At 41.4% G+C, this 16,979-nt stretch overlaps 3 protein-coding genes and 1 pseudogene across 3 annotated transcripts; all 4 read right to left on the bottom strand.

The window, feature by feature from the left end:
* Window positions 1-2,125: 2,125 nt before the first annotated feature.
* LOC114553954 (histone H3) lies at window positions 2,126-2,578 on the bottom strand. Its single transcript, XM_028575433.1, has one exon. It carries the CDS (start codon window positions 2,576-2,578, stop codon window positions 2,177-2,179), a length of 402 nt encoding a protein of 133 aa, XP_028431234.1. The 3' UTR covers window positions 2,126-2,176.
* A 3,148-nt stretch (window positions 2,579-5,726) lies between these two features.
* On the bottom strand, window positions 5,727-6,404 carry LOC114553947 (histone H1-like). The gene has a single exon (XM_028575427.1). It carries the CDS (start codon window positions 6,386-6,388, stop codon window positions 5,762-5,764), a length of 627 nt encoding a protein of 208 aa, XP_028431228.1. The 5' UTR covers window positions 6,389-6,404; the 3' UTR covers window positions 5,727-5,761.
* Window positions 6,405-9,053: 2,649 nt separating this feature from the next.
* On the bottom strand, window positions 9,054-9,545 carry LOC114553961 (histone H2B). Its single transcript, XM_028575441.1, has one exon. The coding sequence runs from the start codon at window positions 9,527-9,529 to the stop codon at window positions 9,152-9,154; it is 378 nt and encodes a 125-aa protein (XP_028431242.1). The 5' UTR covers window positions 9,530-9,545; the 3' UTR covers window positions 9,054-9,151.
* A 2,373-nt stretch (window positions 9,546-11,918) lies between these two features.
* Window positions 11,919-16,723, bottom strand: LOC114553550 (transcriptional regulatory protein AlgP-like; annotated as a pseudogene).
* Window positions 16,724-16,979: the final 256 nt, after the last annotated feature.

Raw genomic sequence — 16,979 nt, 5'->3', positions numbered from 1 at the left:
TTGTTATGCTTGTTCATTTTTATCTTCTTCTTGTTCTCATTTAGTCTCTTCACTCTTATTCGGCTCCCTCCGAGTCCTTTCCCTGTGTCCTTGTCATTCTCCTTCTTTGACGACACGTCCAACAACAACAACAACGACGACGACGACACCGACAACAACAACGACGACAACAACAAGGTTGATGCTCCTTCCGCCAGTACATACCCAGCAAGCCCGGCAGGTACGGATTCAAGGTGTGGGTCACGGACACGGCTTGCGACGCCGTGTCCAGCTACGCGTGGAGCATGCAGGTCTACACGGGCAAGTCTGTGAGCGGCGAGCCCGAGAGGAATCAGGGCGCCCGGGTGGTGATGGACCTGACCGAGGGGCTGACGGGCCCCCGCAATGTGACGTGCGACAACTTTTTCACCTCCTACGAGCTGGCCCGGCAGCTCCTCCACGACAGGGACCTCACCGTGGTGGGCACGATGCGCAAAAACAGGCCCGAGCTGCCGCACGCCTTGCTCGACACCAAGGGCCGCGTGGCCCTCTCGTCCAAGTTCGCCTTCAAGCCCACCGTCACTCTGGTGTCCTACGTGGCCAAAAGGAACAGGAACGTGGTGCTGCTGAGCACGCTGCACACGTGGGACGTCGCTCGCATGCCAGCGTCGGCCGCGCTCGTCAAAGCCGTGGCGCTGACGCCGGCCCCGGCGACGACGAGAATGACGACGACGATGAGGATGCGCAACCGAGGGCGCAGAGAGTGCCCAGCAAGCGAAAGAGGTGTCAGCTCTGTCCAAAGCCGACGGAGCGCAAGACGCACACCGTGTGCGGCGGCTGCAAGAGATACATCTGCGGGAGCTGCACGCGAGCCTACTGCGCGGACTGCGCAAGACAGCATAGACTCTTGGCTCACGCGGCGCCAGTTTGAGCTTCGACCTTTTGCGCTGCGACAAAACCCGGCGAGCTGCAAACAAAACACACGTGTGTCGGGAGTTGCGCTAGGAATTGCCTGCGGCCTGACACCAAACAACGACAAGAAGACGACGAGAAAGTTGCCTTTGAAATGTGTGAAGTGAAATGAAATGTGTGAAATGAAATGAACCTTGATTCTATTTTGAATAAAAACCCTTTTGGATACTCATGTGCTGTGTGAGATGATGTTACGAACTGAAATGAAATGAACTGAAATGAACCTTGAATCTATTTTGAATAAAAATGCTTTGAAAAGTAAATAAACTAAACAAGTGACACGAAGGACCACACAAGGGTTAATTACCTGACCATTGATAACTAACATTATAATATAGTAATTTAATTGTGTAAAGTAATGCACATTTAAGATTTAAGAATTTACTCTAATTTGCATTGTCACTGACCCTATGAATTTCCATTGCTCATATCAGCTTTGCTGATATTTACGTAACTTTCTGTCCCTCCACTCTAACCAAGGATGCCTGATTTTAAACTCCCTAGCCTGACTTTCAGTCCACGAGTTCTCACCATCTCTCTGAAACCAGAAAAGATTTAAATTGTATTCTGGTCACACACGCTACTGTCACTTACCAGGTAACAGTAACGTTGCGGTAGACTTTTCGGGCTGCTTTTTTTTGTAACGGTAACGTTAATCATCAGCTCATCCTGATCTGTAGCAGCTGCAGTGTCACCATACGCGGCAGGAGCTTCAGGACGGACTTATGAAAACACTGAGGTAACCTAGTGTTATTTGGGTCTGTTTCCGTTTCATATCTCGTTACTTTAAAACGTTGTTCAAACTATATCTATATATATATCAAACTCTACCAGTTGCGATAAAGGAAAGACCACGCAAAGAATGACCGCCAAACAACTTGTTGCTTAGTAACTTTAAAAGTGACGTCGCGTCAGGTCCAGGGCACGGCCACGGAGCTCCAAAGGTCCAAATGTCAGTGCTTCACAACACAGACGGGGAGAATTTATGAATGAATGTGAGAAAGTTCTGTTACAAAACTATGTTGTTACGTATCATCGCTCTTTTGTAAGTGGGTATACGGAAATCCTTGACTTTTCCTAGTGGGTATACGGCGTATACCTGCGTATCACGTAGACTACACCACTGATGGTGAAACGTGTTGCAGCAGAGGAACGAGCCCTTGAGTGAGAGTGAGGTGGCTCTTAAAAGAGCCGTTTTGTGACTGTAGGCTGGTCTCAGGTCAGTTTAAGCCCTCTCTCCGCGGATACGGCGGGCCAGCTGGATGTCTTTGGGCATGATGGAAACCCTCTTGGCGTGGATGGCGCACAGGTTGGTGTCCTCGAACAGGCCGACCAGGTAGGCCTCGCTGGCCTCCTGCAGAGCCATGACGGCGGAGCTCTGGAAGTGCAGGTCGGTCTTGAAGTCCTGAGCAATTTCTCGGACCAGGCGCTGGAAGGGCAGCTTGCGGATCAGCAGCTCGGTGGATTTCTGGTAGCGACGGATCTCTCTCAGAGCCACGGTACCGGGCCTGTAACGGTGAGGCTTCTTCACGCCGCCGGTGGCCGGGGAGCTCTTACGGGCAGCCTTGGTGGCCAGCTGCTTCCTGGGGGCTTTACCTCCGGTAGCGGTCTGTTTGGTTCTTGCCATTTCTGTTTCTCAGGCTTCTCTGTGTTAACAGTTAATGAATGAATACTGCGCAGAGTGAACAGCGGCTTTATAAAGGAACTGCCGGAGCCAGGGCAGCGCTGATTGGTCCAGACCGGGAGACACGCGGGCTGTAGCTGAGTAACTATTGGACAAAATGAATTCAAATTTAAACACTCACACAGCAGCTAGCTGCTGTCTCAACAATGGTGCATGTAGAAAATAAACGGTTACAAGTAGGCTAAAGTTTACATTATGTAAATATTTGTTTTATAATTCCTGCTTGTTGAACACTTCAAAGTAAAATCGAGTTAATGTTTGATTGTCACTGTGATGTCAGAACATTATTTGTCTGAGTGGATGTTGAAAAAATCTGATGCAATTATTTCTTTATCATAACATACCTGATTAGTTACACTGTCACCCAGTTTCAGAGGTGTCAAAAGTATTCACATTCATTACTCAAGTAGAAGTATAGATACTAGGGTTTGAAAAGACTTTTGTAGAAGTTGAAGTATCAACTCAAGCTTTTTACTTACGTAAAAGTGTAAAAGTACTGGTTTCAAAACTACTTAAAGTATAAAAGTAATGTAAGGCAGAGATCTTCAACAGGGGGTCCTCAGAGTCATTGCAGGGGGGCCTCCAAATTATTGTACATTTTTGAGTCTTTAAAAAAAATAAAAATAAAATGCCTTAACATAATTCCAACATATTATTAGCAAATATAAATTCCCACTGATGATAGGCTTACTGGCCTATAAGTAAGGTAGCCACTAAGATATCAGCCCACAGATACAGTTAATCCTAGATTTACTGTGCCACATATGTAACATTAAAACATGATTTATAAAATCATGCAAACAATTAATATTTTAATAGCTTATGAAAAAAGGTATGTAAGAAGGCTTTAGGTTACCCTAACAGTTATTGTAGGCCCAGTTTAATATGCAACTTAATTTCATACAATATGTAGTAGGGGGTCCCTGCTACATCTCACTTTAAGTCATGCGCGGAGATTGCGGGGGCAGGGGGAGCACTGCCCCCCCCTGGTAGCTGAAACGGGTAATTGCATTGTTTCAAAAATGAGTGGAATAATTTTGACATAACCAGATATTTTATAAATACTTTAAAAACACAAAACAACTAAATGGGGATAAGTAACGCATCTGATTTCATATAGACCTACTGCTTTAGTAAAAATAATATTTTTTCAGGGCTCTGCCTCTCACCTGAGACCATTGTCGACGCATATGCAGGACGCAAAAAACAATAATTTGTTGCACTAGTCGGGACATCTTACCGTGCCAACGTTACAATAAAAGTTGCCTAAATGCCATGTATATAAATTTGCTGTCAGCTTACTAATTGAATGCGCGTTTTGTGTAGATTTGGACTTTCATAAGTTTTATTCCCCTTTGTTTAAACTGCGAAGTTCACCTCGTTCACCTGTTTGGAGCTGACTGGTGAATGGGACGCTTGTATAGGCCTTGCTGGATACACCGTGACTCTGTTTGTGAATCTACTGATCGCTGTGGATGACTTGTTTTCATGTCATTGGATTACGGCAAAATACTGATCTTTTTTCTTAACGATTTATGGTGCGATTGCGCTTGGTTTCTGCGTTTGGAGAGGCATCTAAACAGACTGGAGGTCCAACACTGATTGTTCACTGTTAACCTAGCTACATGTTAGTTGAATTTAAGTGTCGGGGCATTCTGCTACCGTCTGTCTATTGTGCTCCAACACAGCCGTGCCCACGGGCGTCAGTTTGGTTTGAAATGTGCTGGGGACAGAGACTCATTCGGAGGTACATTTCCTGAAGTGCTGGGTACAATGACGCATACGTTTTTTTCTCTTTCGCGCAGGTCAGGTTTAATGTACGTAAACAATGACCAATGATTACCAAATTTCTCTCTAATATTGCTCCTCATAACCACGGAAAACTGTCAAAAAATAGAACCCAAAGTCCAATTATTATGGACGTTATCTGACATTTAGCGTTTCTGCTTCACATTTTCAGCAGGGCAGCGGAGCAGCTGTTGGTTGACTCCCCACAGTTCTCATGGGCTTTATAATCCTTAACATGAAAAAGCTTAATGTGGTTTAATATACCTAAACAACGATCAATCATCACCACATTTCTGGTTAGATTTTTTTGACAGTTTTCAGTAGTTATGAGGAGCAATATGAGAGAAATTTGGTAATCATTGTTTAGGTACAAGCTTTTTCCTCACCATAGCCTGTCAAGTTCTTTTGACAGGCATAAGTGTTCATTTCAAGATATGGCCATGATACATTTGGTGATCGTTGTTGAGGTACATTAAACCACGATAAGCTTTTTCATGTTAAGCAGAACAGGCAGCGTTGTGAACAGAGAAGCGTGCAGCCCGCGCAGCAGCAGAGCGGCTGTGTCTGTGCCTGGCCTGTCGCTCTAGAATTATATGCCTTATGGACTTCTTTTTTTAACTAAATTAAGCTCGAGGTTTTAAATTGTTACAATGTAAATTCAAATCTGCTTAAAAAATAGCATGTTTGTTTTGTCCATATGTGCTCGTGCTGTGTTCCCCAGGTCTCAGTTGCTACAATGAGTTGTTTTTTTTTTGCCCCCCCCTGCCGTTCATGCTTTTAATTTGTAATGTCTTGTTTATTTGTGCTTACGGCTTCAATTGCTCTTTTGGTAATTCATTTAATTAATTATCGGTGTTGGTGTGTCTAATTCTTCTGAGACAGTTGGGTTGTTTATGAGCAAGCGGTTTGAACCTGTTCGTAACTGATTATTTTGTATGTATGTTTTTATAGGACCCCATTGAAAATGAATTGCTCCATTTTAAGGGTCTATTCTTCAAACTAAACGAGATTTATAGGTATATTCCTGAACAAATGTAGGAGTTAATATTACTCACTTACAAGTGTTAGCGCCATCCTGTGGCGTTTAGAGGAGGAAGAACTTAAGGACTATTTTTCTTTTTTTCCCTCTTAAATGTGGCACACTAACGTAACAGCAAACATTAAATTACTCTTGACCAGCACATTCCATATGATCAAAGTGCTTGGATATAATAAATAATAGAAAAACAGGCAATGGCAACAGACGTGATAATGTTGTAGGAAAACCGCTCCCTTGTGAATCTGTGGTGGCTCTTAAAAGAGCCTTTTGGTGCACTGAGTGCAGGTTAAAGAGCCACTTTACTTCTTGGACTTCTTCGCTGCAGCTTTCTTTGCCGGAGCTTTCTTCACAGGGGTCTTCTTCTTTGCGACCTTTTTAGGGGCAGCCTTCTTGGGAGTAGATTTAACTGCTGGCTTCTTGGCAGCTTTCTTCACAGGAGACTTCTTGGCCGCCGGTTTCTTGGCTGCTGGTTTCTTAACGACGGTTTTCTTGGCTGCGGTCTTCTTCACTGCAGTTTTCTTAGCTGCGGTTTTCTTCTGGGGGGACTTGGCAGCGGGTTTCTTCACCTTAACGGGAGCTTTCTTGCCCGTTTTGGCGGCTTTAGGCGGAGCCTTGGGGAGCTTGAAGGATCCGGAAGCCCCAATCCCTTTATTCTGGACCAGCTTTCCGTCGGTCACCAGCTTCTTCACCGCGGTGTTGATGCGTTTGTTGGCCTTTTCCAGGTCGATGCCTTTGGTGGCCAACGTCTTTTTGATAGCTGGAAGCGAGGTGCCTTTACGGTCCTTGGACTCTGTCACGGCGTCGAGGATAAGCTTCGGGAGGGAGGGCCCGTCACTCTTTGCCCGGGGAGCTGCCTTCTTCTTGGGGGCTTTGGCCGGGGCTTTCGCCGCGGGAACTGCTGGGGCTGCTGGAGCTTCTTCTGCCATGTCTGTGTCTTTCTCTGTCGCGTTACAGTCTGCTGTGTTCCTGCTCAGGCAGGAGTCGGGACTTATAAATCACATGAGAACCGTGGAGAGTCAATCCACAGCCGCTCCCCTCCCCTGCTGAAAATGTGGCCACACTTTGTGTTTTCTCTTCCACAATTTGGGGATAAAATTCATAGAAGATAAACGTTTTAAAACAAAATTGTTTATTTAGTGGTGAGCAAACCTTCTCCCCTTCAAACTGAGCTCATGTTTGTCGACGAGGACTACTTTATTTGATTCCAGGAGGTTTCAAACCTCTCGGATACACATTCATTTTGAACAACTCGCAGCGAGTTTTCCTCACATTTTGTCTTTAAAAATATCTAAAAGTAATGTGTATTAAATGTGACAGTGGTGTTCAGGTAAGCAGAGACATGTGAGGATAGAATAAAAGGGAAATAACTGCATTAATGTGTTTTATTTAGTTTAAATTGGGGAAGTTTTCGGTGGTCGTAAACACACTGGGTGCTGGGCATGAAGCTAGGCGGTTACCCGATGAAGGCAGAGTTTAAAGGAACTGAATAAACCCTAAATAAATAATTATGGAGGCAATGTTTGTTGGCAGAAGGTTGTGATCAGTGTGCACTTTAATCTGAGTGTTGTCAATTAAACAGCAGAGTTATGCACAAATTGCACTACCCTACCCCACCCACTGTTCTATTTATTTATTTACAGATGTAATTACACCTATGCATAGCCATATTCTATTGGTCTTCATACTATTCATCCTGCACATACACTTATTCTTACTACTCTTATAATGTTACCACACTGCACATAGCTGTACATACTGTACATATCTGTCTATATGGTTCATTCAGTATATCCATAATTATTATTTCTTGGTTATTACACTGTTAATACACTGCATATATTTATATTATTCTTACTAGTATAATGTCACTGCTACTACATTGCACATATATGTACATCTTCATACATTGTTCATATTACATAGCCATATTTATTCTGCTCTTATAACACTGCAATATATTTCTTGTTATGCCTATGCACCACCTGTCTATATTTGTATATCGCATTGCACTTTTTTGCTTTTTTATTGCACTTCTGGTTGGACGCAAACTGCATTTTGTTGTCTTTGTACTTGTACTCTGCACAATGACTATAAAGTTGAATCTAATCTAATTTTAAAGCACCCCCATGAATTGAAATGCCCCAATTCTTTGAAAAGGGCAGTGGCTCTTAAAGTTACCGTGTTGTTGTTCTGACAGCAGGTTTACTTCAAGCTGGTGTACCTGTTGACAGCCATAGAGTAAAAATACTATAGTTGCCTAAATGTAAAGTCTACAATTAATAGAACAAAGTAAGACACAAAGTTCTGAAGCAATGATAAAGACTATGTAACATTGCAGATTATGATTATAAAAACCCAACTGTAAGTGGTACATATGTAGAAGAAATATTTGTTTCCTTCTGACCCACGGTGCAATATACAACATTTAAAAAAAAAAAAAAGATATAGATATATATATATATATATACACACACACAATTAAGAAAGCTAAGATACACATTATATAATAGCACAAATGTTAGGCAAAAACAAAGTATAGAATAGAAAACTAATGTAAAAAGCAATAACTGAAAACATTCTTGGATACTTTGTATCAAATAACAGTAGCCTAAAATAGTAGCCTAAATGTAAAGTCTACAAGAAGTAGAACCAAGTATGACACAAAAGCAATGACAGACTAAATGATGCACATTATATTAATGAATACACAATATTAAGTATTGCATGTTATGGAGATTACAATGACCTTTCTTTACTATACATGTAAAAACATTGAGTGACAATTCATGGGTACTTTGTTTTTATATAAACATGATTAAATGACACTGTGCTCTCTTAGAAAAGTGTGGCTGTTGGTTTAGTAGATTACAGCTGCAGGAACATTTGTGTACTTTGTTGTAGAATAATACTATTGTCAAGTCTATGGTGTAATAGAAATGTCAGACAAACAATAACAAAGACATTAATCATGCTCATGATTATGGAGATATTAAGGAACTTTAACTACATCAAAAAACAGGTAACATTCATGGAGTTAAAAATGGCATGATTGAATGAAATTATGCTCTTAGAATTAGTATCTCAAAAAAGGTGTAAAAAAAGGTAAATTAAAGGAAAGGGGAAAAGCCAAAAAGCATAATATGAGCATTTTAAAAGAGCTGTGTTGTTGGTCTGACAGCTGGTTTACTTTGTGCTGGTGTACCGGTTCACAGCTATAGAGTAAAAGCACTATAGTAGCCTAAATGTAAAGTCTACCAGTAATAGAACAAATGTAAGGCTAAGACTCAAAGCACTGAAAGACCACGTAAATTATAAAAAGCAAATTATAAAAAACCCAGTACATTTTTGGAGATTACAAGGAGATTCTTTATCGGCAGGTCAATTTTGACTTCAATTCTGCAACATGTGCTAGACAATTGGAATTATATTTCTCGCTGACCCATTGAAAGCAGGCAGATAAAACCTATACCAAGATAGTATGTATATGTTGAAGACAATTTAGAAAGGTTAGGCTACTTGATATTTAAATCCTACAGTGGAAATCTGAGAAATCAAATATCACAGAAACTCCAACGTAAAACGATGATGGTTTGTATCTAAACACAACTGAATGAAACTTCGCTCTTTAAGAAGAAGTGGGTGGCTCTTAAAAGAGCCGTTGGTTTAGTAGATTACAGCAGCGGGATGGTTTACTTGGAGCTGGTATACTTGGTGACGGCCTTGGTGCCCTCAGACACGGCGTGCTTGGCCAGCTCCCCGGGCAGCAGCAGTCTCACGGCCGTCTGGATCTCCCTGGAAGTGATGGTGGAGCGCTTGTTGTAGTGAGCCAGACGGGAAGCCTCACCTGCGATGCGCTCAAAGATGTCGCTCACAAACGAGTTCATGATGCCCATGGCCTTGGAGGAGATACCTGTGTCGGGGTGGACTTGTTTCAGCACCTTATAGACGTAGATGGCGTAGCTCTCCTTCCTGCTCTTTCTCCTCTTCTTGCCGCCCTTAGCGGCGGTCTTAGTCACGGCTTTCTTGGAGCCCTTCTTGGGCGCTTTCACGGTGGCTTCTACCGGCATATTTGCTTCGGATTGAAACTCCTGAAATGGATAGCAAAACTCGATCCGGACCCCTGCTTTATATTCGCTTGATGCAAATCAAACTGTGCTGTTGCTCGTACAGGATTGGCTGAGCTTTGTGACTGAGACTGCGCATGCGCCAACAGAAAGTAACAGTCCCAAAGCTGATGTTATTTTAGATATCAGACTTATAACTTGAAATAAGAAATAATGTTTAATAGTGTAATTCTAATGGCCAAACAGTTTTTCTATTGGAAGTAAATTTACTGTTTCTAAACTACTATTTGTATTGAGACACATTCACTTAAATATAGATGTCAGTTTAATTTGATAAAATTTGCCCACGAATCTACACTGAAAACAAAATCTTTTTGTATTATCTAAAAGATAAATAATCCTGTGTCCTTTAATTAAATTGATTGACCTTAAATTTGTAGCAATATGTGTGTTCTTTACTGGATTATCAAAATTGTGCGTACACAATTGTTTTGGTACAAAAGGAAGTTTAATTTCAAATTTTTGAATTAAGATTTATTTTCCTTACTGGTTTGATCAGTTATTTCAATAAAATGATACTTTTTACAGTCATGTGTGAAACCATTTTAATTTATTTTGATTGCACTTCCACAGACAAGTTGATGCTCACTTTCTCTGGGATTTTGAAGCAATTGCGATATTTATATTAAAAAAAGAAAAAAAAGGGATTTTTAAAGGGTAAACAAATACCTCGTTTAAGTAGGCCAGGCTTCTTATTGTAAAGACGTAGGCCTAATCAATTATAACAATTGTGTTTACTTCTGATATAAAGTGTGCTGTTAATGACAAGATTAGAATAACATGATCTTTGAGGACGATGTGGTGGCTCTTAAAAGAGCCGTTTGTTGATGAGACGGACTACAGCTCACTTCTTCTTGGGTGCTGCCTATGGCGAGTGGATTGTGTCATTCAAAGGATAACCAGGAGAAGGAGAAGGAGCAGGTTACCCTCCCCGTCGTCGCCAAACCGTGTGGAATTTTGGAATTGATTTAATAGGGATTGCAGACAAGACTTGGCGGCAAGTGCATGTACAAACATTTTCCGGCGGCGACGTGGCGACGGCGTATGTTTAGAATTCCCATCAAATTTACACCTACTAAAGACGTCTAAACTAAGTACGTCGCCTTACAAACGTGTGAAACACACGCCTTCACTATCTAAAGACATCTACGTCGTCAGGGTGACTTTTCCCTAATATTGAACTAGAGTAAAGTATGTTGTCATTGTTTAGATTCACATTTTGTTAGTGTTCTTTTGCTTACTTTCTGGTTCTTATGTGTTACTCATAATGTGTGGCTAATAATATCATCATGCTTATAAAAAAAGTATTAAACTGCTGAATGAACACTCGAAATGTCTCCATGGCAACAAGAGACAGATGCCGTTTGAACAACAATCATAAATAAAATAGCAATTTGGCATATTTAACCAAAATCAACAACAATCAGCAACTGTCTTATGCCTCCTTAGGACCGTAACGAAGGTATAGTCACAAGATTTATGATCAAAATCATAAAAATAACTTGCAGAGAGCTTGCAGCCTTAGTGATAGTTGCGTCCACTTGTTACCCAAAATGAACGTCAATTCACTCAAAAAATACAAACAAATTAACTATTAAAACAAATATGAAGGTTCTTGATTGACATTTACCCATTACATAATAAATAAGTCAGTGATTTGGCTGGTCTTAGCTAGGCCAACTAGCTAGATAAAGAACAAAGAGCCAGCCCACACAGCGAGACCGTGGTGCCTTTGACTCAAATCGAATTTTTTTTAATTGGGGGTCTCTGCAAAGATACTAAATAAAGAACTTACAGTATATTTCGGATTTTTATCAGAAACTGCTTTATTGGCCATGTAAGTGTAAACACAAGGGAATTTGAGTCTGGCTAGGTGTTGCTTTCAACACAGAAACAGACATAACGTTATGTCTAAAAACAAAGATAAACAAGGTAACGTTAAACATGAACGTTTCACTACTATGTAGGCTACATATATAAGTTGTATATAATAAAGTGTATACATGCATACATACACATACGTACATAAAGTTACATGTAAATAGATCTATTAAGCTTATAAACAGTATGGCAATTAATGCCAATGATCCAGTAGATGGCGTCGATGTTCAATCAATGTTAGAGTTACGCATTCTTCCAACAGTGCGCAGGTCACATAAGCTGATGAGATACTACAATTTAATTAATCGTATTATTTTTCTACTGTCAGTAGGCTACTTTTAGAGCAACTTGTATAATGGCTAAAGGGCCTGGAACATATATTGAATGAATTGAAATTTTTCGGGGGGAGGGGCACATCTGGCGACGATGCTAGGTGTGGCGGCTACTTATCAACTACGATGTACACTGGCGACGGTGTAGTCAATCCACACGTTAGAGTCACACGACAGTCTCCTTCGGTAGGTTATCCGTGGCACTATCCACTCGCCATATATGCCTTCTTCGCTTTGGGCTTGGCAACCTTCTTCGCGGGGGCTTTCTTGGCTGCAGGGGCCTTTTTGATCACTTTCTTGGGGCTCTTGGACGCCTTTTTTGGGCTCTTTGTGGCCTTCTTGGGGCTCTAGGCTGCTTTCTTGACCGCGGCGGGTTTCTTGGCCTTCTTCGGCGACTTCTTGGCGGCTGTTGGCTTCTTAGATGCCGCTGCTTTGGGCTTCTTGGCCGCTGCGGGCTTCTTGGCTTTAGGAGCGGCTTTCTTGACCGGCTTCTTAGCCTTTGTGTCAACAGCCTTCTTGTTCATCTTGAAGGAACCGGAGGCTCCGGTCCCCTTGGTCTGGACCAGAGTCCCATTTGCCACCAGGGTCTTGATGGCGGTCTTGACGCGGGCCTTGTTCTTGTCCACATCGTAACCTCCGGCGGCCAGAGCCTTCTTGAGGGCGGCCGCAGACACGCCGCTCCGCTCCTTGGAAGCGGCCATAGTTTGAACGATGAGCTCGCTGACGCTGGGGCCGGCCTTCTTCGGTTTGGAAACCTTCTTCTTGGCTGCTTTGGCCGGCGATGCTGCTTAGCTTTCTAATCAAGATTCTGTTCGTACTCACGGTAACACAGAGAGTCTGACTGGACTGATGAAAAGTACAAAGCAGGACGGTACAGTTAAACACACCATAAGAACCGTGGAGACTCAGCCCATCCCCGTCGGTGTCTCCTCTGTGCAGTCTGGATGCCACTTTGTGTTTTCTCTTCACTGATAAAAGCCTCCAAACTAAATGTGGGAGAAGTGCTGCAGTCTGACAGAGACGGGGCCGATAGCGGACTCGTGTGTCTTCATGTTGAAGTCCCGCAGAGTTCTGATGCTCTCTGCATTTTGTCTGTGGAGCCTCCAAACCTCACCTCTTCGCCGCCGTGAACAGCACGGCTCAGAGGCTTTTCACACTCATTTCTCCCCTAAAAAAATGTAAAATACATCAGAGCCCCATTTAAAGCCGTTTTCCAGCTGGCCCACATGTTTGTTCAATCTCGACGTTAAAACCACCATCTGCTGTTGATGAGTTTGTAATAAACTGAAGTTGTTCTGGTGGCAGCAAACACACTGAAGATGGCCGAGTTTAGCCAGACTTCCAATCAAAGCTGCTCGCTGTGAACAGCTCCTCTGCTGAGAAATACGTTTAATATAAATAGTTAGTAGCCTTGTTCTATTAATTATAAAAACTTCATTAAGTTGCAATTAGATTTCCTTCAAAAATCCCAGATCAAAACAGCAGTTCAGATTCTACAGAGCTAAGATGAACTACATATAAGGTATTTTTCATACAGCTCAATATGACCCACTACTTTCACAATTCATATTATTTCTCCTCTTGGTTATTAAGGTGTTACATTTGTGCCAAAATTATGTCACATGCTCACTGCCACTACCAGCTTCTTTTCTGATGTTAACATTGGGAAATTTGCTATTTTTTTTGTTGTTGCTATTTTTCCAAAGTGTAAATCTTTTAGTGAAGATGTTTCTATCTCCCCTGTTGAGCAGTGAGCACGCTCCTCTCTGGGCCAGGTCTGTCTGACTCTTCCTGTCTCTACGGCCAGTTGGTGATCATTGAGCATGTACTTAGTCAGGATCTGTCTCTGCTTCAGATCTCAGCCAATTTATATTCTCTGTTAAGAGTTAAATAACAATTTAGTCTACTTTGTGTTTATGTTAGATTTTTTTTGTTCTAAATATTGATCTTTTGAATGAATCATAATAATCGTGATAATAGTTTTGTTCTGTTGAGTTGTGTTGAACCCGTGCTGGGAGCCTGGTTAGTTAGCTTCACCATCAACGGACTGAGGGCAATGTTTTCAGGATTCAGCTCTTGGGTTTTTAGTGTTTTGAAATTAAGTGTGTCTTTTTGGCTTAAATTAAGATGTGTCCAAAATGTAACCGCTCGTTTCTGTATAATTAGCAGTAATGGGAAACATCCCAGTTCTGCTTGACAGGCATTATTTGGGGTTTTCCTTTTGAACGTTTAGAATTCCTTTACGGAATTCCATGTAAGGTCTCAATGGGTGTTTGTCCCAGGAATCATGCTCCAGTCTAATGAGTAGGCCCCAAATTTCACTTCGGTACAATTATACTATCACGTATTTTAGTCCAGATTATAATTAGAATGTTAAAGCCGAACAGCTTGGTTTTTAATGCATAGGCCTACATTGCCCTGCATGCTTTTTATTTGAGTGAATGTATGGCTTTAATGGAATATCCTGATGCAGGTAAGGTCAGACCAAGGAAAGTATAATTTTGTGTGTGTTTAAATGTGTTATTCAAAGTAAAATATTTATTAAAAATAAAAATCTCTCTCTCTCTCTCTCTCTCTCTCTCTCTCTCTCTCTCTCTCTCTCTCTCTCTGCAATGCTCCTCTGCAGCAGTGTGCAACGGACACACAGAGACAGGCAGGCTCATCTCCCGACCTGATATTTCGATTTCTTAATTCAATAAATACATTTGTTTGACAGGGAAGCTGTGTGCAAACAGATATGTATATATATATATATATATATATATATATATATATATATATATATATATATATATAAAATGCACTTTCTCTTAAGCAAAACGGCAGGGGCTCAAGACCCTTTTGATCTCTGTGTGCACGTGCCTGCGTGTTGTTATGAATGTCGTCCTGATATTTTTGACTGTGTAGTGGGATCATAGTGATGCTGCATCGAGGCTTTGTACGGAAGTAAATCTGAATTTCTTTCACTGAATATTTATGCATTCAAATTATGTACATAAATTGTTTTGACTGAATAGAATATTAGTTTATTATTTATGCTCTTATGTTTGAGTAGCATCTCTGTTTAAGCATCTGAATATGGTCGGTACTTTAGCAGTATGTATGTATGTATGAGTAGTGTGTATGTGCTTTTAAAGAATCAGAATCTATTTTAATTAATAATCTGAGTTGTGGTAGCAGATGCTAACATGCTAACACATGCTAACACATGCTAACATGGTAGGCAAGGCAGGGCAGGGACATTATCCCTCTACTTAATCACAAAGCTGCGTGAAAATGTGTGAAAATTTGCACACACATCAAAATCCAGTTAAAAATCTGATATTTTATAGATCTTATTCAAATATGTAGCCCCTGTAGTACATTTCACCTAGATAGATAAAATTTGGAAGGCATTTGTATCATAACCAGACCTACAACAATGCCTTTTGGAGCCATCCTCCAAACCCAACAGAAAGTCATCCATTTTAAATTGACTTTGCCTTTTTAAATGTTTTTGTCCATTTACAGGGATTGTACTTTAATGAACTCCTCCTACAGATTCAACCCAATTGCAATAAAAAAAAAATATATTGTGTGAGCAAAGAGAATCAATAGACTTTATTTTTATTGAAGAAACTGAGAACGACTCTGTTTAAACGTTACAGCAGTTGGTTCTGGTTTCCTTGTCATGCAACTGCTGCTGATAATTTTACTGTGTTTGTCCACTTCCTCCGTGATCACCACCTTGGAGGTCATAGTGCTGGTCATGGTGCTGGTCTTGGTAGTGCTGCAGAACAGAAAAATAAAATAATTCATTTTGTTTTGACTTTTTAATTTCTTTATTTATCTGAGACTTAAACTGATGACTTTTCTTACTATGAAGATAAAGTAAGTACATGACTTACATGACTTTGAAGTTGTTGCCGGCCATCAGGGCGTCATTGGCAGCGAGTACGAGGCTGGCGTCTCCACAGGCAGGAAAGTTAATCTGAAAAAGTTAAAAACTTTAAACCAAAATGAACTAAACTAACGTAAACAGTTTAAAAACCCAAATGTTAAAATGTTAACCCTCTGAGGACGAAGTATGCGCCTAACCCTAACAGACAACACTCCTACTCAAAAAGTGATTTTACTGACTTTAATTTTATTCTTATATTACATACTTTTGTGAACCTAAGACTATGATATACTCATGTCAAGCACCAAAACAATTCCTCCACACATAGGTGTCATTTACAAGGGGGGATGGGGGAGTTACAACCCCCCCAATAATCAAAACTGGCCAGTTTTGAATATAAACAATCTATTATAATTTCCTTTACATAAGTAAAGACATTTGAACCATAAATTGATGCAGAAAAGGCACAAAATGTTGCAGAAAATGAAGTGTGTACATGGACATCTCAACCCCCCCTCATGTTGAACCCAAAGATACGCCCTTGCCTCCGCATGAGTAAAGGTTTCAACTTTTCAGGGCCATATTATCTCTTTACACATTGCTCAGGGACACATTCAGGCCTCACTTTACAAAAAGCTGAGATTGTTACAAACATTTTGATATTAAACATCAGTTATATGCAAATACCCTTAAAATTTGAATTTAAGAAGATATGTAAATACGACAAAATGCTCTTAAATTTGAAGATTTCTGAGTTTCTGTGCTTACATGATCCTGCAGGTTCGTCAAGTCGTGGGCCTTATCCAGGTAGGTGGCCAGGCGGTTGTTAAGGTTCTGCATGGTGGCCTTCTCGCTGACATTCACATTGATGGTGTTGGCCAAGTTGAAGGCACCACTGGCAGAGGAGGAGTAGGAGTCCTTTGAGACAAGATTTCCAGTCCCTCCGGCTCCTCCATACACGCTGCCGACCCCCATGCTGTTGACCCCGCGGGCGGGGGTAGTAGCTTGTAACTTGTAGCTGCTGTGGCTAGGGAAGGAGTTCATGGCTGAGGGTTGGTTGTTGGCTCTGCACGGAGAGTGAAGAGCTGATGGGGCCGAGGCTACTTTTATGCCTTAAATTGAGGGGGGGGGTTGGGGCGGTGGTCGCAGGGCAGGTAGGGATGCAAAACATGGCAGGTGGGTCACATGAAAGGCCAAAGAGCAAACCTGTCCGAGCGGAACAGGCGAGACACTTTCTTTCATGTCTCTCTTGCCTTGGGAAAGGAAACAGTTGGATGCAGAAAAAAAAGTTCATCAATCA

Source organism: Perca flavescens, chromosome 4 (assembly GCF_004354835.1).
Source record: "Perca flavescens isolate YP-PL-M2 chromosome 4, PFLA_1.0, whole genome shotgun sequence".
NCBI lineage: Eukaryota > Metazoa > Chordata > Actinopteri > Perciformes > Percidae > Perca > Perca flavescens.
Note: the sequence above shows the minus strand (reverse complement) of the source record. Positions and strands in the feature narration are given on the sequence as shown.

What these genes read in the sequence shown, in the direction of transcription:
- LOC114553954 (XM_028575433.1), bottom strand. Translation starts at nt 2,578, where the DNA reads ATGGCAAGAACCAAACAGACCGCTACCGGAGGTAAAGCCCCCAGGAAG.
- LOC114553947 (XM_028575427.1), bottom strand. Translation starts at nt 6,388, where the DNA reads ATGGCAGAAGAAGCTCCAGCAGCCCCAGCAGTTCCCGCGGCGAAAGCC.
- LOC114553961 (XM_028575441.1), bottom strand. Translation starts at nt 9,529, where the DNA reads ATGCCGGTAGAAGCCACCGTGAAAGCGCCCAAGAAGGGCTCCAAGAAA.